Source organism: Phyllobates terribilis, unplaced genomic scaffold (genome assembly GCF_046119375.1).
Source record: "Phyllobates terribilis strain yellow unplaced genomic scaffold, ASM4611937v1 Scaffold_3__8_contigs__length_932513732, whole genome shotgun sequence".
NCBI classification, from domain to species: Eukaryota; Metazoa; Chordata; class Amphibia; order Anura; family Dendrobatidae; genus Phyllobates; species Phyllobates terribilis.
In genome coordinates this window covers 667,618,367-667,643,693 of record NW_027362763.1, presented here as the reverse complement: position 1 = coordinate 667,643,693, position 25,327 = coordinate 667,618,367, and the positions used below count along the sequence as shown (strand labels likewise).

Sequence of the window (25,327 nt, the reverse complement as noted above, 5' to 3'; positions counted from 1 at the left end):
ACAGGGTATACAGTGCACCGCACATATACAGGATATACAGTGCACCGCACACATACACAGCGTATACAGCACCGCACACAAACAGGGTATACCGCACATATACAGCACCGCACACATACAGCGTATACAGCACCGCACACATATACAGCGTATACAGCACGGCACATATACAGCACCGCACACATACAGGGTATACAGTGCACCGCACATATACAGGGTATACAGTGCACCGCACATATACAGGGTATACAGTGCACCGCACACATACAGGGTATACAGCACCGCACACATACAGGGTATACAGTGCACCGCACACATACAGGGTATACAGCACCGCACATACAGGGTATACAGCACCGCACATATACAGCGTACACAGCACCGTACATATACAGCACCGCACATATACAGTGTACACAGCACCGCACATATACAGCGTACACAGCACCGCACATATACAGAGTACACAGCACCGCACATATACAGCACCGCACATATACAGCGTACACAGCACCGCACATATACAGTGTACACAGCACCGCACATATACAGAGTACACAGCACCGCACATATACAGCACCGCACATATACAGTGTACACAGCACCGCCCATATACAGCACCGCACATATACAGTGTACACAGCACCGCACATATACAGGGTATACAGCACCGCACACATACAGCGTATACAGCACCGCACACATACAGCGTATACAGCACATATACAGGGTATACAGCACCGCACATATACAGCGTATACAGCACCGCACACATACAGCGTATACAACACCGCACATATACAGGGTATACAGCACCGCACATATACAGCACCGCACACACACAGCGTATACGGCACCGCACATATACAGCGTATACAGTGCACCGCACACAAACAGGGTATACAGCACCGCACATATACAGGGTATACAGCACCGCACACACACAGCGTATACGGCACCGCACATATACAGCACCGCACACAAACAGGGTATACAGCACCGCACACATACAGCGTATACAGCACCGCACACATATACAGCACCGCACATATACAGGGTATACAGTGCACCGCACATATACAGTGTATACAGCACCGCACACATACAGGGTATACAGCACCGCACACATACAGCGTATACAGCACCGCACACATACAGCGTATACAGCACCGCAAATATACAGCGTATACAGCACTGCACATATACAGCACAGCACCGCACACATACAGCGTATACAGCACCGCACATATACAGCACCGCACACAAACAGGGTATACAGCACCGCACACAAACAGGGTATACAGCACCGCACATATACGGCACCGCACATATACAGGGTATACAGTGCACCACACACAAACAGGGTATACAGCACCGCACATATACAGCGTATACGGCACCGCACACATACAGGGTATACAGCACCGCACACATACAGCACCGCACATATACAGGGTATACAGTGCACCGCACATATACAGGGTATACAGTGCACCGCACATATACAGGGTATACAGTGCACCGCACATATACAGTGTATACAGCACCGCACACATACAGGGTATACAGTGCACCGCACACGGACAGGGTATACAGCACCGCACATATACAGCGTATACAGCACCGCACATATACAGCGTATACAGCACCGCACATATACAGCGTATACAGCACCGCACACATACAGGGTATACAGCACCGCACATATACAGCGTATACAGCACCGCACACATACAGCGTCGCACATATACAGTACCGCAAATACACAACACCGCACATATACAGCGTACACAGCACCGCACACATACAGCACCGCACATATACATGGTATACAGCACTTCACATATACAGTACCGCACATATACAGCGTACACAGCACCGCACATATACAGCACCGCACATATACAGCGTACACAGCAGCGCACATATACAGCACCGCACATATACAGCGTATACAGCACCGCACATATACAGTGTACACAGCACCGCACATATACAGTGTACACAGCACCGCACATATACAGTGTACACAGCACCGCACATATACAGAGTACACAGCACCGCCCATATACAGCGTATACAGCACCGCACATACACTGTGTACACAGCACCGCACATATACAGTGTATACAGCACCGCACATATACAGCACCGCACATATACAGCACCGCACATATACAGCACCGCACATATACAGGGTATACAGCACCGCACATATACAGCGTATATAGCACCGCACATATACAGGGTATACAGCACCGCACACATACAGCGTCGCACATATACAGTACCGCAAATACACAACACCGCACATATACAGCGTACACAGCACCGCACACATACAGCACCGCACATATACATGGTATACAGCACTGCACATATACAGTACCGCACATATACAGCGTACACAGCACCGCACATATACAGCGTACACAGCACCGCACATATACAGCACCGCACATATACAGCGTATACAGCACCACACATATACAGCGTATACAGCACCGCACATATACAGTGTACACAGCACCGCACATATACAGTGTACACAGCACCGCACATACACAGCACCGCACATATACAGTGTACACAGCACCGCACATATACAGCACCGCACATATACAGTGTACACAGCACCGCACATATACAGAGTACACAGCACCGCCCATATACAGCGTATACAGCACCGCACATATACTGTGTACACAGCACCGCACATATACAGTGTATACAGCACCGCACACATACAGGGTATACAGCACCGCACATATACAGCACCGCACATATACAGCACCGCACATATACAGCACCGCACATATACAGCGTATACAGCACCGCACATATACAGGGTATACAGCACCGCACATATACAGCGTATATAGCACCGCACATATACAGGGTATACAGCACCGCACACATACAGCGTATACAGCACTGCACACATACAGCGTATACAGCACCGCACATATACAGCACAGCACACATACAGCGTATACAGCACTGCACATATACAGCGTATACAGCACCGCACATATACAGCACCACACATATACAGCACCGCACACATACAGCGTATACAGCACTGCACATATACAGCGTATACAGCACCGCACATATACAGGGTATACAGCACCGCACATATACAGCGTATATAGCACCGCACATATACAGGGTATACAGCACCGCACACATACAGCGTATACAGCACTGCACACATACAGCGTACACAGCACCGCACACATACAGCACAGCACATATACAGTGTATACAGCACCGCACATATACAGCGTACACAGCACCGCACATATACAGCGTACACAGCACCGCACATATACAGCGTACACAGCACCGCACATATACAGCACCGCACACATATACAGCGTATACAGCACCGCACACATATACAGCACCGCACACATATACAGCGTATACAGCACCGCACATATACAGCGTATACAGCACCACACACATACAGCGTATACAGCACCGCACACATACAGCACCGCACATATACAGTGTATACAGCACCGCACATATACAGTGTATACAGCACCGCACATATACAGTGTATACAGCACACAAACAGGGTATACAGCACCGCACATATACAGTATATACAGCACCGCACATATACAGCGTACACAGCACCGGACAAATACAGCGTATACAGCACCGCACATATACAGCACCGCACATATACAGGGTATACAGCACCGCACACATACAGGGTATACAGCACCGCACATATACAGTGTACACAGCACCGCACATATACAGCGTATACGGCACCGCACATATACAGCACCGCACATATACAGAGTACACAGCACCGCACATATACAGCGTACACAGCACCGCACATATACAGCGTACACAGCACCGCACATATACAGGGTATACAGCACCGCACATATACAGGGTATACAGCACCGCACACATATACAGCGTATACAGCACTGCACACATACAGCGTACACAGCACCGCACACATACAGCACAGCACATATACAGTGTATACAGCACCGCACATATACAGCGTACACAGCACCGCACATATACAGCGTACACAGCACCGCACATATACAGCGTATACAGCACCGCACACATACAGCGTATACAGCACCGCACACATATACAGCGTATACAGCACCGCACATATACAGCACCGCACACATACAGCGTATACAGCACCGCACACATACAGCGTATACAGCACCGCACACATACAGCGTATACAGCACCGCACACATACAGCACCGCACATATACAGTGTATACAGCACCGCACATATACAGTGTATACAGCACACAAACAGGGTATACAGCACCGCACATATACAGTATATACAGCACCGCACATATACAGCGTACACAGCACCGCACATATACAGCACCGCACATATACAGCGTATACAGCACCGCACATATACAGCGTCTACAGCACCGCACATATACAGCACCGCACATATACAGGGTATACAGCACCGCACACATACAGGGTATACAGCACCGCACATATACAGTGTAGACAGCACCGCACATATACAGCGTATACGGCACCGCACATATACAGCACCGCACATATACAGCGTACACAGCACCGCACATATACAGAGTACACAGCACCGCACATATACAGTGTACACAGCACCGCACATATACAGTGTACACAGCACCGCACATATACAGAGTCTACAGCACCGCACGTATACAGTGTACACAGCACCGCACATATACAGAGTCTACAGCACCGCACATATACAGAGTACACAGCACCGCACATATACAGAGTACACAGCACCGCACATATACAGAGTACACAGCACCGCACATATACAGTGTACACAGCACCGCACACATACAGCACCGCACATATACAGCGTATACAGCACCGCACACATACAGCGTATACAGCACCGCACACATACAGCGTATACAGCACCGCACACATACAGCGTATACAGCACCGCACATATACAGCGTACACAGCACCGCACACATACAGCACCGCACATATACAGCGTCTACAGCACCGCACATATACAGCGTACACAGCACCGCACATATACAGCGTATACAGCACCGCACATATACAGCGTACACAGCACCGCACACATACAGCGTCTACAGCACCGCACACATACAGGGTATACAGCACCGCACATATACAGCGTACACAGCACCGCACACATACAGCGTATACAGCACCGCACACATACAGCGTATACAGCACCGCACACATACAGTGTACACAGCACCGCACACATACAGAGTACACAGCACCGCACACATACAGCGTATACAGCACCGCACACATACAGCGTATACAGCACCGCACACATACAGAACCGCACATATACAGTGTATACAGCACCGCACATATACAGCGTACACAGCACCGCACACATACAGCGTATACAGCACCGCACACATACAGCGTATACAGCGTACACAGCACCGCACATATACAGCACCGCACATATACAGCGTATACAGCACCGCACATATACAGCACCGCACATATACAGCGTACACAGCACCGCACATATACAGCGTCTACAGCACCGCACACATACAGGGTACACAGCACCGCACATATACAGAGTATACAGCACCGCACACATACAGGGTATACAGTAGCGCACACATACAGCGTATACAGCACCGCACACATACAGCACCGCACATATACAGCGTACACAGCACCGCACACATATAGGGTATACAGCACCGCACATATACAGCACCACACATACACAGCACCGCACATACACAGCACCGCACACACACAGCGTATACAGCACCGCACACATACAGCACCGCACATATACAGCGTCTACAGCACCGCACATATACAGAGTCTACAGCACCGCACACATACAGAGTATACAGCACCGCACATATACAGCGTATACAGCACCGCACACACACAGCGTATACAGCACCGCACACATATACAGCGTATACAGCACCGCACACACACAGCGTCTACAGCACCGCACATATACAGCGTATACAGCACCGCACACATACAGCGTCTACAGCACTGCACACACACAGCACCGCACATATACAGCACCGCACACATACAGCACCGCACATACACAGCGTATACAGCACATATGCAGTGTATACAGTACCGCACATATACAGCACCGCACATACACAGCGTATACAGCACCGCACACATACAGGGTATACAGCACCGGACATACACAGTGTGTAACATACCTGGCGGCGTAATTGCATAGTGCACCATCTCCCACTATGCAAGATCGCAATCTTAGCCTTCAGTCCAGTTTGTAAGTCGTGCTCCTGTTCTTACTGTGTTCATGCTCTGGTCTGACTGATTAGGGCAGCGGCCCGGTTACTTCCTGCTTCTTATAGCTGCTGTGGGCGCACCCCTAATGCGTCTCCAGCCTATTGCTGTGAGTCCCTGGATATTTAAACCCCTTCCACCCAGTAGGAGGTGCCTGAGCAACACCTTCACTCAGTTTGTCTTTGCATTCTGTATTGCCAGGTTCTGTCACCTCTGTCTTCTAGTCTGTTTCTGCCACTCTGGGGACTGTATTCCCAGACTGGTTCATTTATCCCTTGCAGTAGCAGTTCCTGTCTGAACTGTACCCTAGCCTGTCAGTCTGCCATTCTGGGGGCTGTATACCCGGACTTGCTCCTGTATTTCTTGCAGTAGCAGTTCCTGTCTGAACTGTACCCTAGCCTGTCAGTCTGCCATTCTGGGAGCCGTATACCCAGACTTGCTCCTGTATTTCTTGCAGTAGCAGTTCCTGTCTGAACTGTACCCTAGCCTGTCAGTCCGCCATTCTGGGAGCTGTATACCCAGACTCGCTCCTGTATTTCTTGCAGTAGCAGTTCCTGTCAGAACTGTACCTTAGCCTGTTACCTGTTTTGTTTCTATGTCTGTACCCTCCCTTTCCTGCATTGTCTGAACCTGCACCTAGCTCCAATTCGTTGTCTCTGTACTTCTGTTTGAGTTTTGTGTCCACTTGGTACTTCATTGTAAGTACCTTGTGTGTATCTGGTCCTGTTTGTCTTTGCCCTTCCTCCGTATCTCCCTTCTGTGTTCTAGCCATTTTTCTGTATTTTCTTATCTGTTCCACGTGAACAGAGCCCTGTCCTTTCTGCTTGCACTGTCAGTCCTGTTCTGCTCTATTTTGTTCACTGCGCTTGCGGTTCTGCTCTGCTTTCTGTTCACTGTGCTTGCGGTTTTTGCTCTGCTCTGCTTGTTCTCCAAACCTGTGGTTTTGCTTCGCTCTGCTCTGCTTGTTCTCTGCGCCTGCGGTTTTGCTCTGCTCTGCTTGTTCTCTGCGCCTGCGGTTTTGCTCTGCTCTGCTTGTTCTCCGCGCCTGCGGGTTTTGCTCTGCTCTGCTTATTCTCCGCGCCTGTGGGTTTTGCTCTGCTCAAGCTTGTCTACCGCATCTGCGGGTTTTGCTCTGCTCAAGCTTGTCTACCGCATCTGTGGGTTTTGCTCTGCTCAAGCTTGTCTACCGCATCTGCGGGTTTTGCTCTGCTCAAGCTTGTCTACCGCATCTGCGGGTTTTGCTCTGCTCAAGCTTGTCTACCGCATCTGCGGGTTTTGCTCTGCTCAAGCTTGTCTACCGCATCTGCGGGTTTTGCTCTGCTCAAGCTTGTCTACCGCATCTGCGGGTTTTGCTCTGCTCAAGCTTGTCTACCGCATCTGCGGGTTTTGCTCTGCTCAAGCTTGTCTACCGCATCTGCGGGTTTTGCTCTGCTCAAGCTTGTCTACCGCATCTGCGGGTTTGGCTCTGCTCAAGCTTGTTACCTCTCCGGCGGTTCCTTTCTGCCCTGCCTTGTTCACCGCATCTGCGGTTTAGCTCTGCTTGCTCACCGCTTCGGCTGTTACCCTTTGCTCTGTCTAGTCCACCGCTCCGGCGGTTCCGTTCTGCTTTGCCTGTCTACTACTAATGTGGCTTTGTTCCTGTCTCTCAGTCTGTACTGGCCTCTATCCAGTCTGCGCTCGAACCTGCTAGTGCCTCCCTGTTAGCACTCCAGCCATGCCGGCCAGTACCCCCTCCTGCCAGCATACCAGCCGTGCTTGCCAGTGCCCACCAGCCAGCATACCAGCCGTACTTGTCAATACTCACCTGCCTGTTGCTGCATTCCCCGGTGTGGGACAACAGCTGTGACCGGGGTCTGACCTGGAGTCGCACCTGGTCCCTCGGCTCGGTTCCTCCTTGGTTCACGGAGTCGTTAGCCGCCGTGCGACCTTGGTCGGATCGGGTAGATACTTAGTTATGCCCCTCCAGGCACTACCCGGTTCATGGTACAGTGAGATCACTAATCACGCACACGTCAGTCAGCCTGGGCGTGTGCACACACGACGTATAAAGCGCCGCCCGTGTACAGGGCACACGAGCGCGGCGCCCGTGTACAGGGCACACGAGCGCGGCGCCCGTGTACAGGGCACACGAGCGCGGCGCCCGTGTACAGGGCACACGAGCGCGGCGCCCGTGTACAGGGCACACGAGCGCGGCGCCCGTGTACAGGGCACACGAGCGCGGCGCCCGTGTACAGGGCACACGAGCGCGGCGCCCGTGTACAGGGCACACGAGCGCGGCGCCCGTGTACAGGGCACACGAGCGCGGCGCCCGTGTACAGGGCACACGAGCGCGGCGCTGCCCATGTACCGCGTACACAGCGCCGCCCATACAGTGCCTACAAGTAGTATTCAACCCCCTGCAGATTTAGCTGGTTTGATAAGATGCAAATAAGTTAGAGCCTTCAAACTGCAAACGAGAGTAGGATTTATGAACAGAAGCATAAATCTTACAAACCAAAAAGTTATGTTGCTCAGTTGAATTTTATTACATTTTAAACATAAAAGTGTGGGTCAATTATTATACAACCCCTATGTTTAATATTTTGTGGAATAACCCTTGTTTGCAATTACAGCTAATAATCGTCTTTTATAAGACCTGATCAGGCCGGCACAGGTCTGTGGAGTTATCTTGGCCCACTCCTCCATGCAGATCTTCTCCAAGTTATCTAGGTTCTTTGGGTGTCTCATGTGGACTTTATTCTTGAGCTTCTTCCACAAGTTTTCAATTGGGTTAAGGTCAGGAGACTGACTAGGCCACTCCAACACCTTGACTTTTTCCCTCTTGAACCAGGCCTTGGTTTTCTTGGCTGTGTGCTTTGGGTCGTTGTCTTGTTGGAAGATGAAATTACGACCCATCTTAAGATCCTTGATGGAGGAGCGGAGGTTCTTGGCCAAAATCTCCAGGTAGGCCGTGCTATCCATCTTCCCATGGATGCGGACCAGATGGCCAGGCCCCTTGGCAGAGAAACAGCCCCACAGCATGATGCTGCCACCACCATGCTTGACTGTAGGGATGGTATTCTTGGGGTCGTATGCAATGCCATCCAGTCTCCAAACGTCACGTGTGTGGTTGGCACCAAAGATCTCGATCTTGGTCTCATCAGACCATAGAACCTTGAACCAGTCTGTCTCAGAGTCCTCCAAGTGATCATGAGCAAACTGTAGACGATCCTTGACATGACGCTTTGAAAGTAAAGGTACCTTACGGGCTGGTCTGGAATGGAGACCATTGCGGTGGAGTACGTTACTTATGGTATTGACTGAAACCAATGTCCCCACTGCCATGAGATCTTCCCGGAGCTCCTTCCTTGTTGTCCTTGCGTTAGCCTTGACTCTTTGGACAAGCCTGGCCTCGGCACGGGAGGACACTTTCAAAGGCTGTCCAGGCCGTGGAAGGCTAACAGTAGTTCCATAAGCCTTCCACTTACGGATGATGCTCCCAACAGTGGAGACAGGTAGGCCCAACTCCTTGGAAAGGGTTTTGTACCCCTTGCCAGCCTTGTGACCCTCCACGATCTTGTCTCTGATGGCCTTGGAATGCTCCTTTGTCTTTCCCATGTTGACCATGTCTGAGTGCTGTTCACAAGTTTGGGGAGGGTCTTAAATAGTCAGAAAAGGCTGGCAAAAGAGATCTTTAATCCACACATGTGAAGCTCATTATTCTTGGTGCCTGAACTACTTCTTAATACTTTAGGGGGACCAAACAGAATTCTTGTGGTTTGAGGGGTTGAATAATAAATGACACTCTGAACTAACTTTTTACGTTTAAAAAAAAAAAAAAAAAAATTTGCTGCAGTGCATTTCCCACTTCCAGGCTGATCTACAGTACAAATGTCACAATGCCAAGTTAATTCCGCATGTGTCAACCAGCTAAATCTGCAGGGGGTTGAATACTACTTGTAAGCACTGTATACAGCGTACACAGCACCGCCCATATACAGCGTACACAGCACCGCCCATATACAGCACCGCACATATACAGCGTATACAGCACCGCACATACACAGCACCGCACATATACAGTGTACACAGCACCGCACATATACAGCACCGCCCATATACAGGGTATACAGCACCGAACATATACAGCACCGCACATACACAGCACCGCCCATATACAGCGTACACAGCAACGCTCCGCCCATATACAGCTCCGCCCATATACAGCACCGCCCATATACAGGGTATACAGCACCGCCCATATATAGCATACACCGCGCCGCCCGTGTACAGCGTATACAGCACCGCACACATACAGCGTATACAGCACCGCACATATACAGTGTATACAGCACCGCCCATATACAGCGCCGCCCATATACAGGGTATACAGCACCGCCCATATATAGCATACACCGCGCCGCCCGTGTACAGCGTATACAGCACCGCACACATACAGCGTATACAGCACCGCACATATACAGCGTATACAGCTCCGCACATATACAGCGTATACAGCTCCGCCCATATACAGCACCGCCCATATACAGGGTATACAGCACCGCCCATATACAGGGTATACAGCACCGAACATATACAGCACCGCACATATACAGCGTACACAGCACCGCACCGCCCATATACAGCGTATACAGCACCGCCCATATACAGCACCGCCCATATACAGTGTATACAGCACCGCCCATATACAGGGTATACAGCACCGCCCATATATAGCATACACCGCGCCGCCCGTGTACAGCGTATACAGCACCGCACACATACAGCACCGCACACATACAGCACCGCACATATACAGGGTATACAGCACCGCCCCCTATACAGCGTATACAGCACCGCCCATATACAGCATACACCGCGCCGCCCGTGTACAGCGTATACAGCACCGCACACATACAGCGTATACAGCACCGCACACATACAGCGTATACAGCACCGCACACATACAGCGTATACAGCACCGCACATATACAGGGTATACAGCACCGCACATATACAGCACAGCACATATACAGCGTACACAGCACCGCACATACACAGCACAGCACATATACAGCGTACACAGCACCGCACATACACAGCACCGCACATAGTGTATACAGCACCGCACATATACAGCATACACAGCACCGCACATATACAGCACCGCACATATACAGCATATACAGCACCGCACATATACAGCGTATACAGCACCGCACATATACAGTGTACACAGCACCGCACATATACAGTGTACACAGCACCGCGCATATACAGCGTACACAGCACCGCGCATATACAGCGTACACAGCACCGCGCATATACAGCGTACACAGCACCGCGCATATACAGCGTACACAGCGCCGCACATATACAGCGTACACAGCACCGCACATATACAGCGTACACAGCACCGCGCATATACAGCGTACACAGTGCCGCACATATACAGCGTACACAGCACCGCACATATACAGCGTATACAGCACATATACAGTGTACACAGCACCGCACATATACAGCACCGCACATATACAGCACCGCACATATACAGCACCGCACATATACAGCACCGCACATATACAGCGTACACAGCGCCGCACATATACAGCGTACACAGCGCCGCACATATACAGCGTACACAGCGCCGCACATATACAGCGTACACAGCGCCGCACATATACAGCGTACACAGCACCGCACATATACAGCGTACACAGCACCGCACATATACAGCGTACACAGCACCGCACATATACAGCGTACACAGCACCGCACATATACAGTATATACAGCACCGCACACATACAGCGTACACAGCACCGCACATATACAGCGTACACAGCACCGCACATATACAGCGTACACAGCACCGCACACATATACAGCGTACACAGCACCGCACACATATACAGCGTATACAGCACCGCACATATACAGCACCGCACACATACAGCGTATACAGCACCGCACACATATACAGCGTATACAGCACCGCACATATACAGCACCGCACACATACAGCGTATACAGCACCGCACATATACAGCACCGCACACATACAGCGTATACAGCACCGCACATATACAGCACCGCACACATATACAGCGTATACAGCACCGCACACATACAGCGTATACAGCACCGCACACATACAGGGTATACAGCACCGCACATATACAGCGTATACAGCACCGCACACATACAGCGTATACAGCACCGCACACATACAGGGTATACAGCACCGCACATATACAGCAACTATCATCTCACTGTAGACTGAGATCAGGGGAAGAGACGAGGCCTCCTGGGATTATAGGACAGAGGAGAAACCCTACAGAAAACTGGATGATGTCATCACCACGTGACCAGTCACGTAAGGGGGCGGAGTCAGACTCAGGCTTGAGGAAATGAAGGACCTTTAGTGATGTCATGGCCATGTGATCAGTCACATGAGGGGGCGGAGTCTCATTTCCAGCTTTCCTGATTCTATGGTAACATCTTCATAAGCAGGTAATAGAGAGGAGAGTGTGACCCCGAGAACTACACAGGAGTGCGGGGGCTCCACACTATATACACACAGCTCTACACTATATACACACAGCTCTACACTATATACACAGCTCTACACTATATACACACAGCTCTACACTATATACACACAGCTCTACACTATATACACACAGCTCTACACTATATACACACAGCTCTACACTATATACACAGCTCTACACTATATACACACAGCTCTACACTATATACACAGCTCTACACTATATATACAGCTCTACACTATATACACACAGCTCTACACTATATACACAGCTCTACACTATATACACACAGCTCTACACTATATACACAGCTCTACACTATATATACACACAGCTCTACACTATATACACAGCTCTACACTATATACACACAGCTCTACACTATATACACACAGCTCTACACTATATACACAGCTCTACACTATATACACACAGCTCTACACTATATACACACAGCTCTACACTATATACACAGCTCTACACTATATACACACAGCTCTACACTATATACACACAGCTCTACACTATATACACACAGCTCTACACTATATACACAGCTCTACACTATATACACACAGCTCTACACTATATACACACAGCTCTACACTATATATACACAGCTCTACACTATATATACACAGCTCTACACTATATACACACAGCTCTACACTATATACACACAGCTCTACACTATATACACACAGCTCTACACTATACACACAGCTCTACACTATATACACACAGCTCTACACTATATACACAGCTCTACACTATATACACACAGCTCTACACTATATACACACAGCTCTACACTATATACACACAGCTCTACACTATATATACACAGCTCTACACTATATATACACAGCTCTACACTATATATACACAGCTCTACACTATATATACACAGCTCTACACTATATACACAGCTCTACACTATATATACACAGCTCTACACTATATACACACAGCTCTACACTATATACACACAGCTCTACGCTATATACACACAGCTCTACACTATATACACACAGCTCTACACTATATACACACAGCTCTACACTATATACACAGCTCTACACTATATACACACAGCTCTACACTATATACACACAGCTCTACACTATATACACACAGCTCTACACTATATATACACACAGCTCTACACTATATACACACAGCTCTACACTATATACACACAGCTCTACACTATATACACACAGCTCTACACTATATACACAGCTCTACACTATATACACACAGCTCTACACTATATACACACAGCTCTACACTATATACACACAGCTCTACACTATATATACACAGCTCTACACTATATACACAGCTCTACACTATATACACAGCTCTACACTATATACACACAGCTCTACACTATATACACACAGCTCTACACTATATACACACAGCTCTACACTATATACACACAGCTCTACACTATATACACACAGCTCTACACTATATATACACAGCTCTACACTATATATACACAGCTCTACACTATATACACAGCTCTACACTATATACACACAGCTCTACACTATATACACACAGCTCTACACTATATACACACAGCTCTACACTATATACACACAGCTCTACACTATATATACACAGCTCTACACTATATACACAGCTCTACACTATATACACAGCTCTACACTATATACACACAGCTCTACACTATATACACACAGCTCTACACTATATACACAGCTCTACACTATATACACAGCTCTACACTATATACACAGCTCTACACTATATACACACAGCTCTACACTATATACACACAGCTCTACACTATATACACAGCTCTACACTATATACACAGCTCTACACTATATACACACAGCTCTACACTATATACACACAGCTCTACACTATATACACAGCTCTACACTATATACACAGCTCTACACTATATACACAGCTCTACACTATACACACAGCTCTACACTATATACACAGCTCTACACTATATACACAGCTCTACACTATATACACACAGCTCTACACTATATACACACAGCTCTACACTATATATACACAGCTCTACACTATATATACACAGCTCTACACTATATATACACAGCTCTACACTATATATACACAGCTCTACACTATATATACACAGCTCTACACTATATATACAGCTCTACACTATATATACAGCTCTACACTATATATACAGCTCTACACTATATATACAGCTCTACACTATATATACAGCTCTACACTATATACACAGCTCTACACTATATACACACAGCTCTACACTATATACACACAGCTCTACACTATATACACACAGCTCTACACTATATACACACAGCTCTACACTATATATACACACAGCTCTACACTATATATACACACAGCTCTACACTATATACACACAGCTCCGCACTATATACACAGCTCCGCACTATATACACACAGCTCTACGCTATATACACACAGCTCTACGCTATATACACACAGCTCTACACTATATACACAGCTCTACACTATATACACAGCTCTACACTATATACACAGCTCTACACTATATACACAGCTCTACACTATATACATACAGCTCTACACTATATACACACAGCTCTACACTATATATATACACACAGCTCTACACTATATATATACACAGCTCTACACTATATATATATACACACAGCTCTACACTATATATATACACACAGCTCTACACTATATATATATACACACACAGCTCTACACTATATATATACACACACAGCTCTACACTATATATACACACAGCTCTACACTATATATACACACAGCTCTACACTATATATACACACAGCTCTACACTATATATATATATATATATATATATATATACACAGCTCTACACTATATATATATATATATATATATACACACAGCTCTACACTATATACACAGCTCTACACTATATACACAGCTCTACACTATATACACAGCTCCACACTATATACACAGCTCCACACTATACACAGCTCTACACTATATACACAGCTCTACACTATATACATACAGCTCTACACTATATATACACACAGCTCTACACTATATACAGCTCCACACTACATACAGCTCTACACTATATACACAGCTCTACACTATATATACACACAGCTCTACACTATATATACACACAGCTCTACACTATATATATATACACACAGCTCTACACTATATATATACACACAGCTCTACACTATATATATATACACACAGCTCTACACTATATATATACACACAGCTCTACACTATATATATACACACAGCTCTACACTATATATATACACACAGCTCTACACTATATATACACACAGCTCTACACTATATATATACACAGCTCTACACTATATACACACAGCTCTACACTATATACACACAGCTCTACACTATATACACACAGCTCCACACTACATACAGCTCTACACTATATATACAGCTCTACACTATATATACAGCTCTACACTATATATACAGCTCTACACTATATATACAGCTCTACACTATATACACAGCTCTACACTATATACACAGCTCTACACTATATACACAGCTCTACACTATATACACAGCTCTACACTATATACACAGCTCTACACTATATACATACAGCTCTACACTATATACATACAGCTCTACACTATATATACACACAGCTCTACACTATATATACACACAGCTCTACACTATATATATATATACACAGCTCTACACTATATATATATATATACACACAGCTCTACACTATATACACAGCTCCACACTATATACAGCTCCACACTATATACAGCTCCACACTATATACACACAGCTCTACACTATATACACACAGCTCTACACTATATACACACAGCTCTACACTATATACACACAGCTCTACACTATATACACACAGCTCTACACTATATACACACAGCTCTACACTATATACACACAGCTCTACACTATATACACACAGCTCTACACTATATACACACAGCTCTACACTATATACACACAGCTCTGCACTATATACACACAGCTCTACACTATATATACACACAGCTCTACACTATATATACACACAGCTCTACACTATATATACACACAGCTCTACACTATATATATACACACAGCTCTACACTATATATATACACACAGCTCTACACTATATATATATATATATATATATATATATATACACAGCTCTACACTATATATATATATATATATATATATATATATATATATATACACACAGCTCTACACTATGTACACATAGTTTCCATCGTTTACTGTATATAGTCCTATATAATTTCCTATTAGATTTCCCTTCAGTCAGATTTTCCATCCTTGCTTTCTCAGGTTTATTTTCCCTTAATAGTCGATGGTCCTTTCCATCAGTGATCCCCCCCCCCCCCGAGGATGGAGCAGGACAGAGACCACATGGCGGCTCGGATATTAGACCTCACCCTGGAGATAATCTACTGGATCACTGGAGAGGTGAGAGCTTCACATCACATCACTCTGATCTCTAGTAATAAAGCCGGAAATGACGGGAAAGGTGAAGGATTCTCGGCCTCTGTGTAGTGATCGGCGTCTCCCCATACACAGGATCACACAGTAGTGAAGACGTCGTCTGGGGAGTGTGTGACCCCCCGTGTGTCAGGAGGGCGGAGCAGGACCCCCAGTGCCATCACCGAGCCCCCACCTCATTCACTGATACATGAGCAGAAGATCCTAGAACTGACCACCAGGATCACTGAGCTGCTGAGCGGAGAGGTGAGCGCTGCCGGGAATGCTGGGACATTATACAATAACGCCGGGGGAGGGGTCTGCTAATGACGGGTCATTGTGTGTGTCAGGTTCCTATAAGGTGTCAGGACGTCACCGTCTATTTCTCCATGGAGGAGTGGGAGTATCTAGAAGGACACAAGGATCTGTACAAGGACATCATGGTGGAGAATCACCCGTCCATCACATCTCCGGGTAAGAGGAGACCTTCCTGGGTTGTAGAGGAGAGAACAGGTCTGAGAGTCGTCTAGATTCCCCATCATCTGCTCATCACATATAGACAATGTATTCAGTCACTGCGGTTATTTCCTATAGATGGATCCAGTCCGAGAAATCCCCCGGAGAGATGTCCCAGTCCTCTATATTCCCAGGATCGGCCAGAGAAGGAGGAAAATGTCCCCCGGGATCATCAGGTAGATGAGATGAGATTTCTGTAAATCCTCTGTAGATTGATGTAATGAGGCTTCCTCTAACCTCCTCCGGCCGCCGTGCTGTGCACTGGAGGCTCCATCAGATCCTGGTATTGTCGGTCGGTATAAATGATTTCTGGTTTATATAAGATTTTGTGAAGCTTCCTGCTGTCTGGAAATTGAAATTCAGTGCGAATAAAAGAAAAGTTCTGTAGTGTAGATGTAAATGACAGATAACAGCTCAATGCCAATCAGCTGCTTCTAAGGCAGAATACTGCTCGCAAAAGAAAAAAGTGAGTGCAGGAAGAAGTAAACGGTTTAATCTTGAGCGGTGATGAAAGACTTCTTTACTGTAAAAGTGGTGATACTAAGCAACCCTCATATCCTCCCTGTCTCACAACCCTAAACAACTATTCAACACCTTCAATTCTCTCCTCCGTCCCCCAGTGCCTCCTCCCTCTTCTCTTATTTCAGCGGAAGACTTTACCTCATTCTTCAAGCAGAAGATTAACACCATCAGACAAAGCTTTTGCCTAAAGCCCCCACAGCCCTTCCCCACACCTACTCAACCCTCTTCCTCCAAAACCACCTTCTTCACCATTTCTGAAGATCAACTTTCCTCCTTACTCTCCAAATCACACCTCACCACCTGTGAACTTGACCCAATCCCGTCCCACGTCATCCCAAACCTTACCACTATCTTCATCCCAGCCCTAGCCCACCTCTTCAACCTGTCACTAACAACTGGTGTCTCCCCCTCATGCTTCAAACATGTCTCAATCACACCCATCCTCAAAAAGCCCTCCCTTGACCCATCCTCTGTGACTAGCTATCGCCCCATATCACTTCTCCCCTATGCCTCAAAACTACTGGAACAACACGTGCACTTTGAACTGTCCTCCCACCTCTCCTCCTGCTCCCTCTTTGACCGCCTACAATCTGGTTTCCGACCGCACCATTCTACTGAAACTGCACTGACTAAAGTCACCAACGACCTACTAAACGCCAAATCCAAGCGACACTACTCTGTCCTCCTCCTCCTAGACCTGTCATCTGCCTTTGACACAGTGGACCATTCCCTCTTACTACAGACTCTCTCATCTCTTGGCATCAAAGACTTGGCCCTATCCTGGATCTCCTCATACCTAACAGACCGGACATTCAGCGTCTCCCACTCACACACCACCTCCTCATCTCGCCCCCTATCTGTCGGTGTCCCCCAAGGTTCAGTTCTAGGACCCTTGCTCTTCTCCATCTACACCTTAGGCCTGGGACAGCTCATAGAGTCTCATGGCTTTCATTATCACCTCTATGCTGACGACTCACAGATCTACCTCTCTGGACCCGATATCACCTCCCTACTAACCAGAATCCCACAATGTCTGTCTGCTATCTCATCCTTCTTCTCTGCCAGATTTCTAAAACTTAACATGGACAAAACAGAATTCATCATCTTTCCGCCATCTCATTCAACCCCCCCAACTGACCTATCTATCAACGTCAATGGCTGCCCACTCTCCCCAGTCCCTTAAGCTCGCTGCCTTGGGGTAACCCTGGACTCTGAACTCTCCTTCACACCTCATATCCAAGCCCTTTCCACTTCCTGCCGACTCCAACTCAAAAATATCTCCTGGATCCGCACATTTCTCAATCATGAATCTGCAAAAACACTTGTGCACGCCCTTATCATCTCCCGCCTTGACTACTGTGGCCTCCCCTCTAACATTCTCGCACCCCTACAATCTATCCTAAACTCTGCTGCTCGACTAATCAACCTGTCCCCCCGCTATTCCCCGGCCTCTCCTCTCTGTCAATCTCTTCACTGGCTCCCCATTGCTCAGAGACTCCAGTTCAAAACCCTAACCATGACATACAAAGCCATCCACAACCTGTCTCCTCCATATATCTCTGACCTAGTCTCCTGCTACATATCCGCACGCAACCTCCGATCCTCACAAGATCTCCTTCTCTACTCCCCTCTTATCTCCTCCTCCCACAATCGCATACAACATTTCTCCAGTGCTTCCCCCCCCTACTATGGAACTCTCTACCCCAACGTATCAGACTCTCGCCTACCGTGGAAACCTTCAAAAGTAACCTGAAGACCCACATCTTCCGACAAGCCTACAACCTGCAGTAACCACCTCTCCACCACACCGCTGCACGACCAGCCCTACCCTCACCTGCTGTACCCTCACCTATCCCTTGTAGATTGTGAGCCCTCGCGGGCAGGGTCCTCGCTCCTCCTATACCAGTCGCTGTCACATTGTGGTCAAGATTATTGTAATTGTTCTTGTATTATACCCCTTTTTCACATGTAAAGCGCCATGAAATAAATGGCGCTATAATAATAAATAATAATAATGGTGCTGAATAATGTAAGAACTATTTTTATTGAACACAGTGTCCACCTTACAATAGATAAAGCTCATTACATGAAAAGAATAATGGTAATATTTCATTAGATGTGTACTTGGTTGAACGTCATTGCTGTCTGATCGCCATGCGAGGAGATATTTCTCATTTTAGGGTTGATTGGTTCATGTCTAAATATAATATTGACTAGGGTTCCTTTTTTCTTTTTCTCATGTATTTAATGTTGGATTCTTGCAGGAAAGTTCTGGTGGAACAACAAGTGGACTTCATCATCAGAAATCAGCGTCAGTGACCGGTAAGAACCACTCGTAAATCTTGTTTTACTCTAAATGTCTTCATTATTGGGACCAGTGATGGGAAGTTCAGAAAATGTCCTCATGGTGATAATTATTCCTATTATTGATAGCAATTTATTTAGAGACTGCTATGCCAGGAATTTTACTACCTGGATAGATTTATGTGGATCCGTTGTGTCCTCTCACCGCGACGCGCGTTTCGCCTCGCTTTTTCCTGGGGCGGCCCTGATAGTAAAATTCCTTATTCCTTTATATATTGGGCCATTATTTTTATATTGGGGAGGTGGTATATGCCTATTGCAGCCCTAGATACGATGTTTAAAGGGTTATATGCTAATAATATAAGGCAGCAACCCCTATTCAGGTGAATTACTACTTTTAAGATATGTGTGACTGTGACACGGATTAGCTATCATTTAGATATTAGTATATTCATTGCTGTATCCCTTTATGGATGATTTGTCAGCTTAATCCTGTATTGTCATTTATTGATACTGTGACCTACCCTATATTTTGTTGAGATTTACTTTACCTGGATCTGATCTTACTGTGGAGCATTTACTGTTTTTTATTTATTTTTTTTACTGAGCTCATGTTTCCTGATCCTTTTTTTAATGAATTGTGAATAAAGATTACACCTTTTTAATTTTATATGGAATTTTATATGTAATTCTTCATTTTTCTAGGGGTTAATTTCCCTGGGGAAGGATATTGATTGTGTAGTCAGAGCAGGATAGACTATTCGGGTTAACAGGGGAAGAGCGGAATCATTTCAGAAGAGTAGGCAGCATCTGACAACCATTAGTAAGATCTTCGGTCATCCACCGGGGCATAACGCTGAAACCTGCCGTAACGGTAATCCCTTGCTTGAGACTCCTCCCTGAAGGTGGGATTTGAGGGAAAACTTAAAATAAAAGAGGTTAATTGCATGTAAGACATCAGATGTACAGCATCTAGATCACCGACAGTCATATGAAATTCTAAAAAAAGTTATACACAAACAAAATCTAGATATAGTGCAATCTGGTTTACAAAGTACTGTGTGATTTAATAAGAGTGGATAAATCCATTAACAAAAGTGCTGAGAAGTAACCTTAATGCCCCTCCAATAGGGCCCAACTTTCTAGAAAAAGTTTGGCCCGAATTTACGGAGTGAGGAATCCCACAATCTTCTTGCTGTGAAAGTGCGAGATCTTCCTCTTTGACATTACTGGGTTTGTGGAAACCGTAACAATATTAGACCACGTTCAGCATTTGGTCAGTATTTTACATCCGTATTCGTAAGATAAAATCAGGAGTGGGTGAGAAATGCAGAAGTGGTGACGTGTTTCTATTATACTTTTCCTCTGGTGTTCCACTCTTTGTTATGTTACGAATACTGATCTAAAATACTGTCCGTGTGAACGTGGCCTTACAGTGGTCACCATTCAGTAACAACAGCTTAGTAATGTACGCGGCACTGCTGGGCTAGTGGGAATCGTGAGAGCGACTGTGGACAGTTGTGGGATCTCTCACTGCATTCTGGGATCCCACAACCTGGAATTTTGTTATATGTTGGTTTATTAAGGTTTCATATGAGAGTACTTTTGTTAATAGGTGATAGTTAGAAAAATGTGTTAATAGGTGATAGTTAGAAAAATTACCAATATGCTTCTATCCATTCTTTTATTAAATAAAAAGGGCTGCCCCAGATTGGTGATAGGTACTCTTTAAACATAAGTTTATTATACATTTTCTAACTTGTATAACTCCTGTCCAAAAATTGTCTCCTTGTATTTTTTTTTTTTTGATATGCAAATTGCAAAATATTCCCCATTTTAAAAATATTTTGCTTGAGAAATTAATTGTTTGTTTTTTTCTAGGTAAAGAATGGATGGGAAGCTCCCATAGACATCTCCTTTCAGCTCCCTATCATAATGTAGATGATGAAGATGCCACAGAAAATAATTCATTATCTCTAAATAAACCCGTAGTCCTTCACAGCGGAGATCTGTCCACTGATACCAGTCATATGACAGCACTGTCTAATCAGTCCTTGATCAGCAAACAAGGAGCTGGACTTGTGAACCCATTTCTATGTGGGGAAGATGTAAATACTGAATCAAATCTTTTACGGAGTGAGGAAATTCACAGAATTGTAAAGCCATTCTCATGTTTGGAATGTGGGAAATCTTTTACCAAAGAAATGCATCTTGTTCGACATCAGAAAAGTCACAAGGGAAAGACACCTTTTTTATGCCCTCAGTGTGGGAAATCTTTTACTCAGAAATCAAGTCTCGTGAAACATCTAAGGACTCACACAGAGAAGCCATTTTCATGTTCGGAATGTGGGAAATCTTTTACCAAAGAAATGTATCTTGTTCAACATCAGAAAACTCACACGGAAAAGACACCTTTTTTATGTCCTCAATGTGAGAAATCTTTCACTCAGAAATCAAGTCTCGTGAAACATCTAAGGACTCACACAGAGGAGAAGCCATTTTCATGTTCGGAATGTGGGAAATGTTTTAGCAAGAAATGGTTTCTAATTAATCACCAGAGAACTCACACAGGGGAGAAGCCATTTTTATGTCCTGACTGTGGGAAATGTTTTAGCCAGAAATCAAGCCTTTTGGATCATTTGAGAACTCACACAGGGGAGACACCATTTTCGTGTTCAGAATGTGAGAAATGTTTTCGGAAGAAATCAAACCTTCTGGATCATCTAAGATGTCACACAGGAGAGAAGCCATTTTTCTGTTCAGAATGTGGGAAATGTTTTACCCATAGATCAAATCTTGTAAAGCATCAAAAAACTCACTCGGGGGAGACCCCATTTTCATGCTCCGAATGTGGAAAATGTTTTACTCAGAAATTAAGTCTTATGGATCATCTAAGACTTCATACTGAAGAGAAGCCATTTTGTTGTCCTGATTGTGGAAAATGTTTTAGGAAGAAATCATATCTTGTGAAGCATCAAAGAATTCACACGGGGGAGAAGCCATTTTCTTGTCCTGATTGTGGAAAATGTTTTAGCCAGAAATCAAATCTTGTGGAACATTTGAAAATTCACACAAGAGAGAAGCCACATTCATGTTCAGAATGTGGGAAATGTTTTAGCCAGAGATCAAATCTTGTGGAACATTTGAGAATTCACACAGGGGAGAAGCCACACTCGTGTTCAGAATGTGGGAAATGTTTTACCCATAAATCAGGTTTCTTGCATCACCTGGGAACTCACACAGTGTAAAAGCAATTTTCATTACTCAAATTTGGAAAATACTTTTGTCAGGAATACATTCTTGTTGACCATCAAAGACTTCATTGAGAGGAGAAGCCATTTCCAGTTTCATAATGTGAAAAATGTTGTAACGACAAAATATAATCTTGTTGGAATAATGCTTACTATTGTATATATTCCATCAACTACTGTTTAATAGTGCATGAGTTTCTGTCTCCAGCAATAGTGTTATATTGCCAATAATTTACAGTTAAAAAAAAAAAAACAAGAAGTTCCTGTTCACTCAGTGTGAAGCACGCTTTCACTTTGCAAGCTGACAGGCAAGATGCTAAGATCCTAAGCTATAAAAAATGGCAGTTGTAAGTTGTTATTTTTGTTCCTGATTAAACATATATTCATTGTTGGAACTGCTGGACAGTACAGAGATTAATCCACAGCCAACAGGTTTTGGGTCCAGAAACCCAAAGACACAGAGAACAGCCCAAAGGAGAGAGAACAACAGTGTACTAAGAAGAAGAAGCAAAGATGGCCGCTTATCAGCAACTCTGTGAAGTTCACAGTGCCAGATCTGACTAACCAGAACTACCAATCCTGGAAATTCAAGGTAGAGACGCTGCTCCTAAGAGAAGAAACAAAGAAATACACACAGGGGTCAAAACCTGACCCACTACCTGAAGACTGGGTAGAGAAAGATCAAAAAACACTCTCCCTCAGTATAGATGATTATCAGATTGTGCATGTATGTAAATATGAAACCGCAAAAAGAAATGTAGGAACAGCTGCAGAAAGTGCATGAAATTATAAATCTCAGCAATAAGCTCTATTTAATGAGAAAGCTGTATCAGTCTAAGCTAAATAGGGGTCAAGATATTCAGGATTACATAAGAAATACTCTAGATATTGTGGAGTGCCTGCGGGGCATTGGGGAAGATCTAAAGGATTTCCATGTTGCTGCACTACTTCTAAGTGGTCTACCAGAAATCTATGGCACACTTGTAACTGCACTCGGTGCACGCCCATATTATGAGCTTATATTGGAGTATGTCAGAGGAAAGCTTGTAGATGAGTATAAGCGAAAGAAAGATAGTGTAATCAGCAGTGGGGTATCCAAAGAAGAATCTGCTTTAAAAACCCAAGATCTACCCAAAAATAAAAGTTATTTGAAGGAAACGTGAGTGTTTTGTCTGAAAGAAATCAGGGCACCTAAAGGATGACTGCAGAGTCTGGGAAGCTAGAATGAATCAGCTGTAAAGTAAAATAATTATCAAAGGGTTAAAAGTGCCATTACTGAAGAATATGACATTTCAAGTACTAAAGTATACACCATGCAAGTACAAAAAGCATGCATGGTGTATA

The 25,327-nt window shown here is 45.4% G+C and overlaps 1 protein-coding gene across 1 annotated transcript; it reads left to right on the top strand.

Moving 5' to 3' along the window:
• The first annotated feature begins 12,686 nt into the window (after positions 1-12,686).
• Positions 12,687-25,100, top strand: LOC141257311 (uncharacterized). Its single transcript, XM_073671741.1, has 7 exons — positions 12,687-12,813; positions 17,241-17,378; positions 17,490-17,657; positions 17,741-17,864; positions 17,985-18,082; positions 20,693-20,750; positions 22,614-25,100. Exons 2-7 carry the CDS (start codon positions 17,301-17,303, stop codon positions 23,978-23,980), a joined length of 1,893 nt encoding a protein of 630 aa, XP_073527842.1. The 5' UTR covers positions 12,687-12,813; positions 17,241-17,300; the 3' UTR covers positions 23,981-25,100.
• The last annotated feature ends 227 nt before the right edge of the window (positions 25,101-25,327 follow it).

Excerpts from the sequence above, each read along its gene's own strand:
- LOC141257311 (XM_073671741.1), top strand. The coding sequence starts at position 17,301 with ATGGAGCAGGACAGAGACCACATGGCGGCTCGGATATTAGACCTCACC. Across the intron at positions 17,658-17,740 it reads CTGAGCTGCTGAGCGGAGAG|GTTCCTATAAGGTGTCAGGA; the intron begins GTGAGCGCTGCC and ends TGTGTGTGTCAG. Across the intron at positions 18,083-20,692 it reads ATGTCCCCCGGGATCATCAG|GAAAGTTCTGGTGGAACAAC; the intron begins GTAGATGAGATG and ends GGATTCTTGCAG.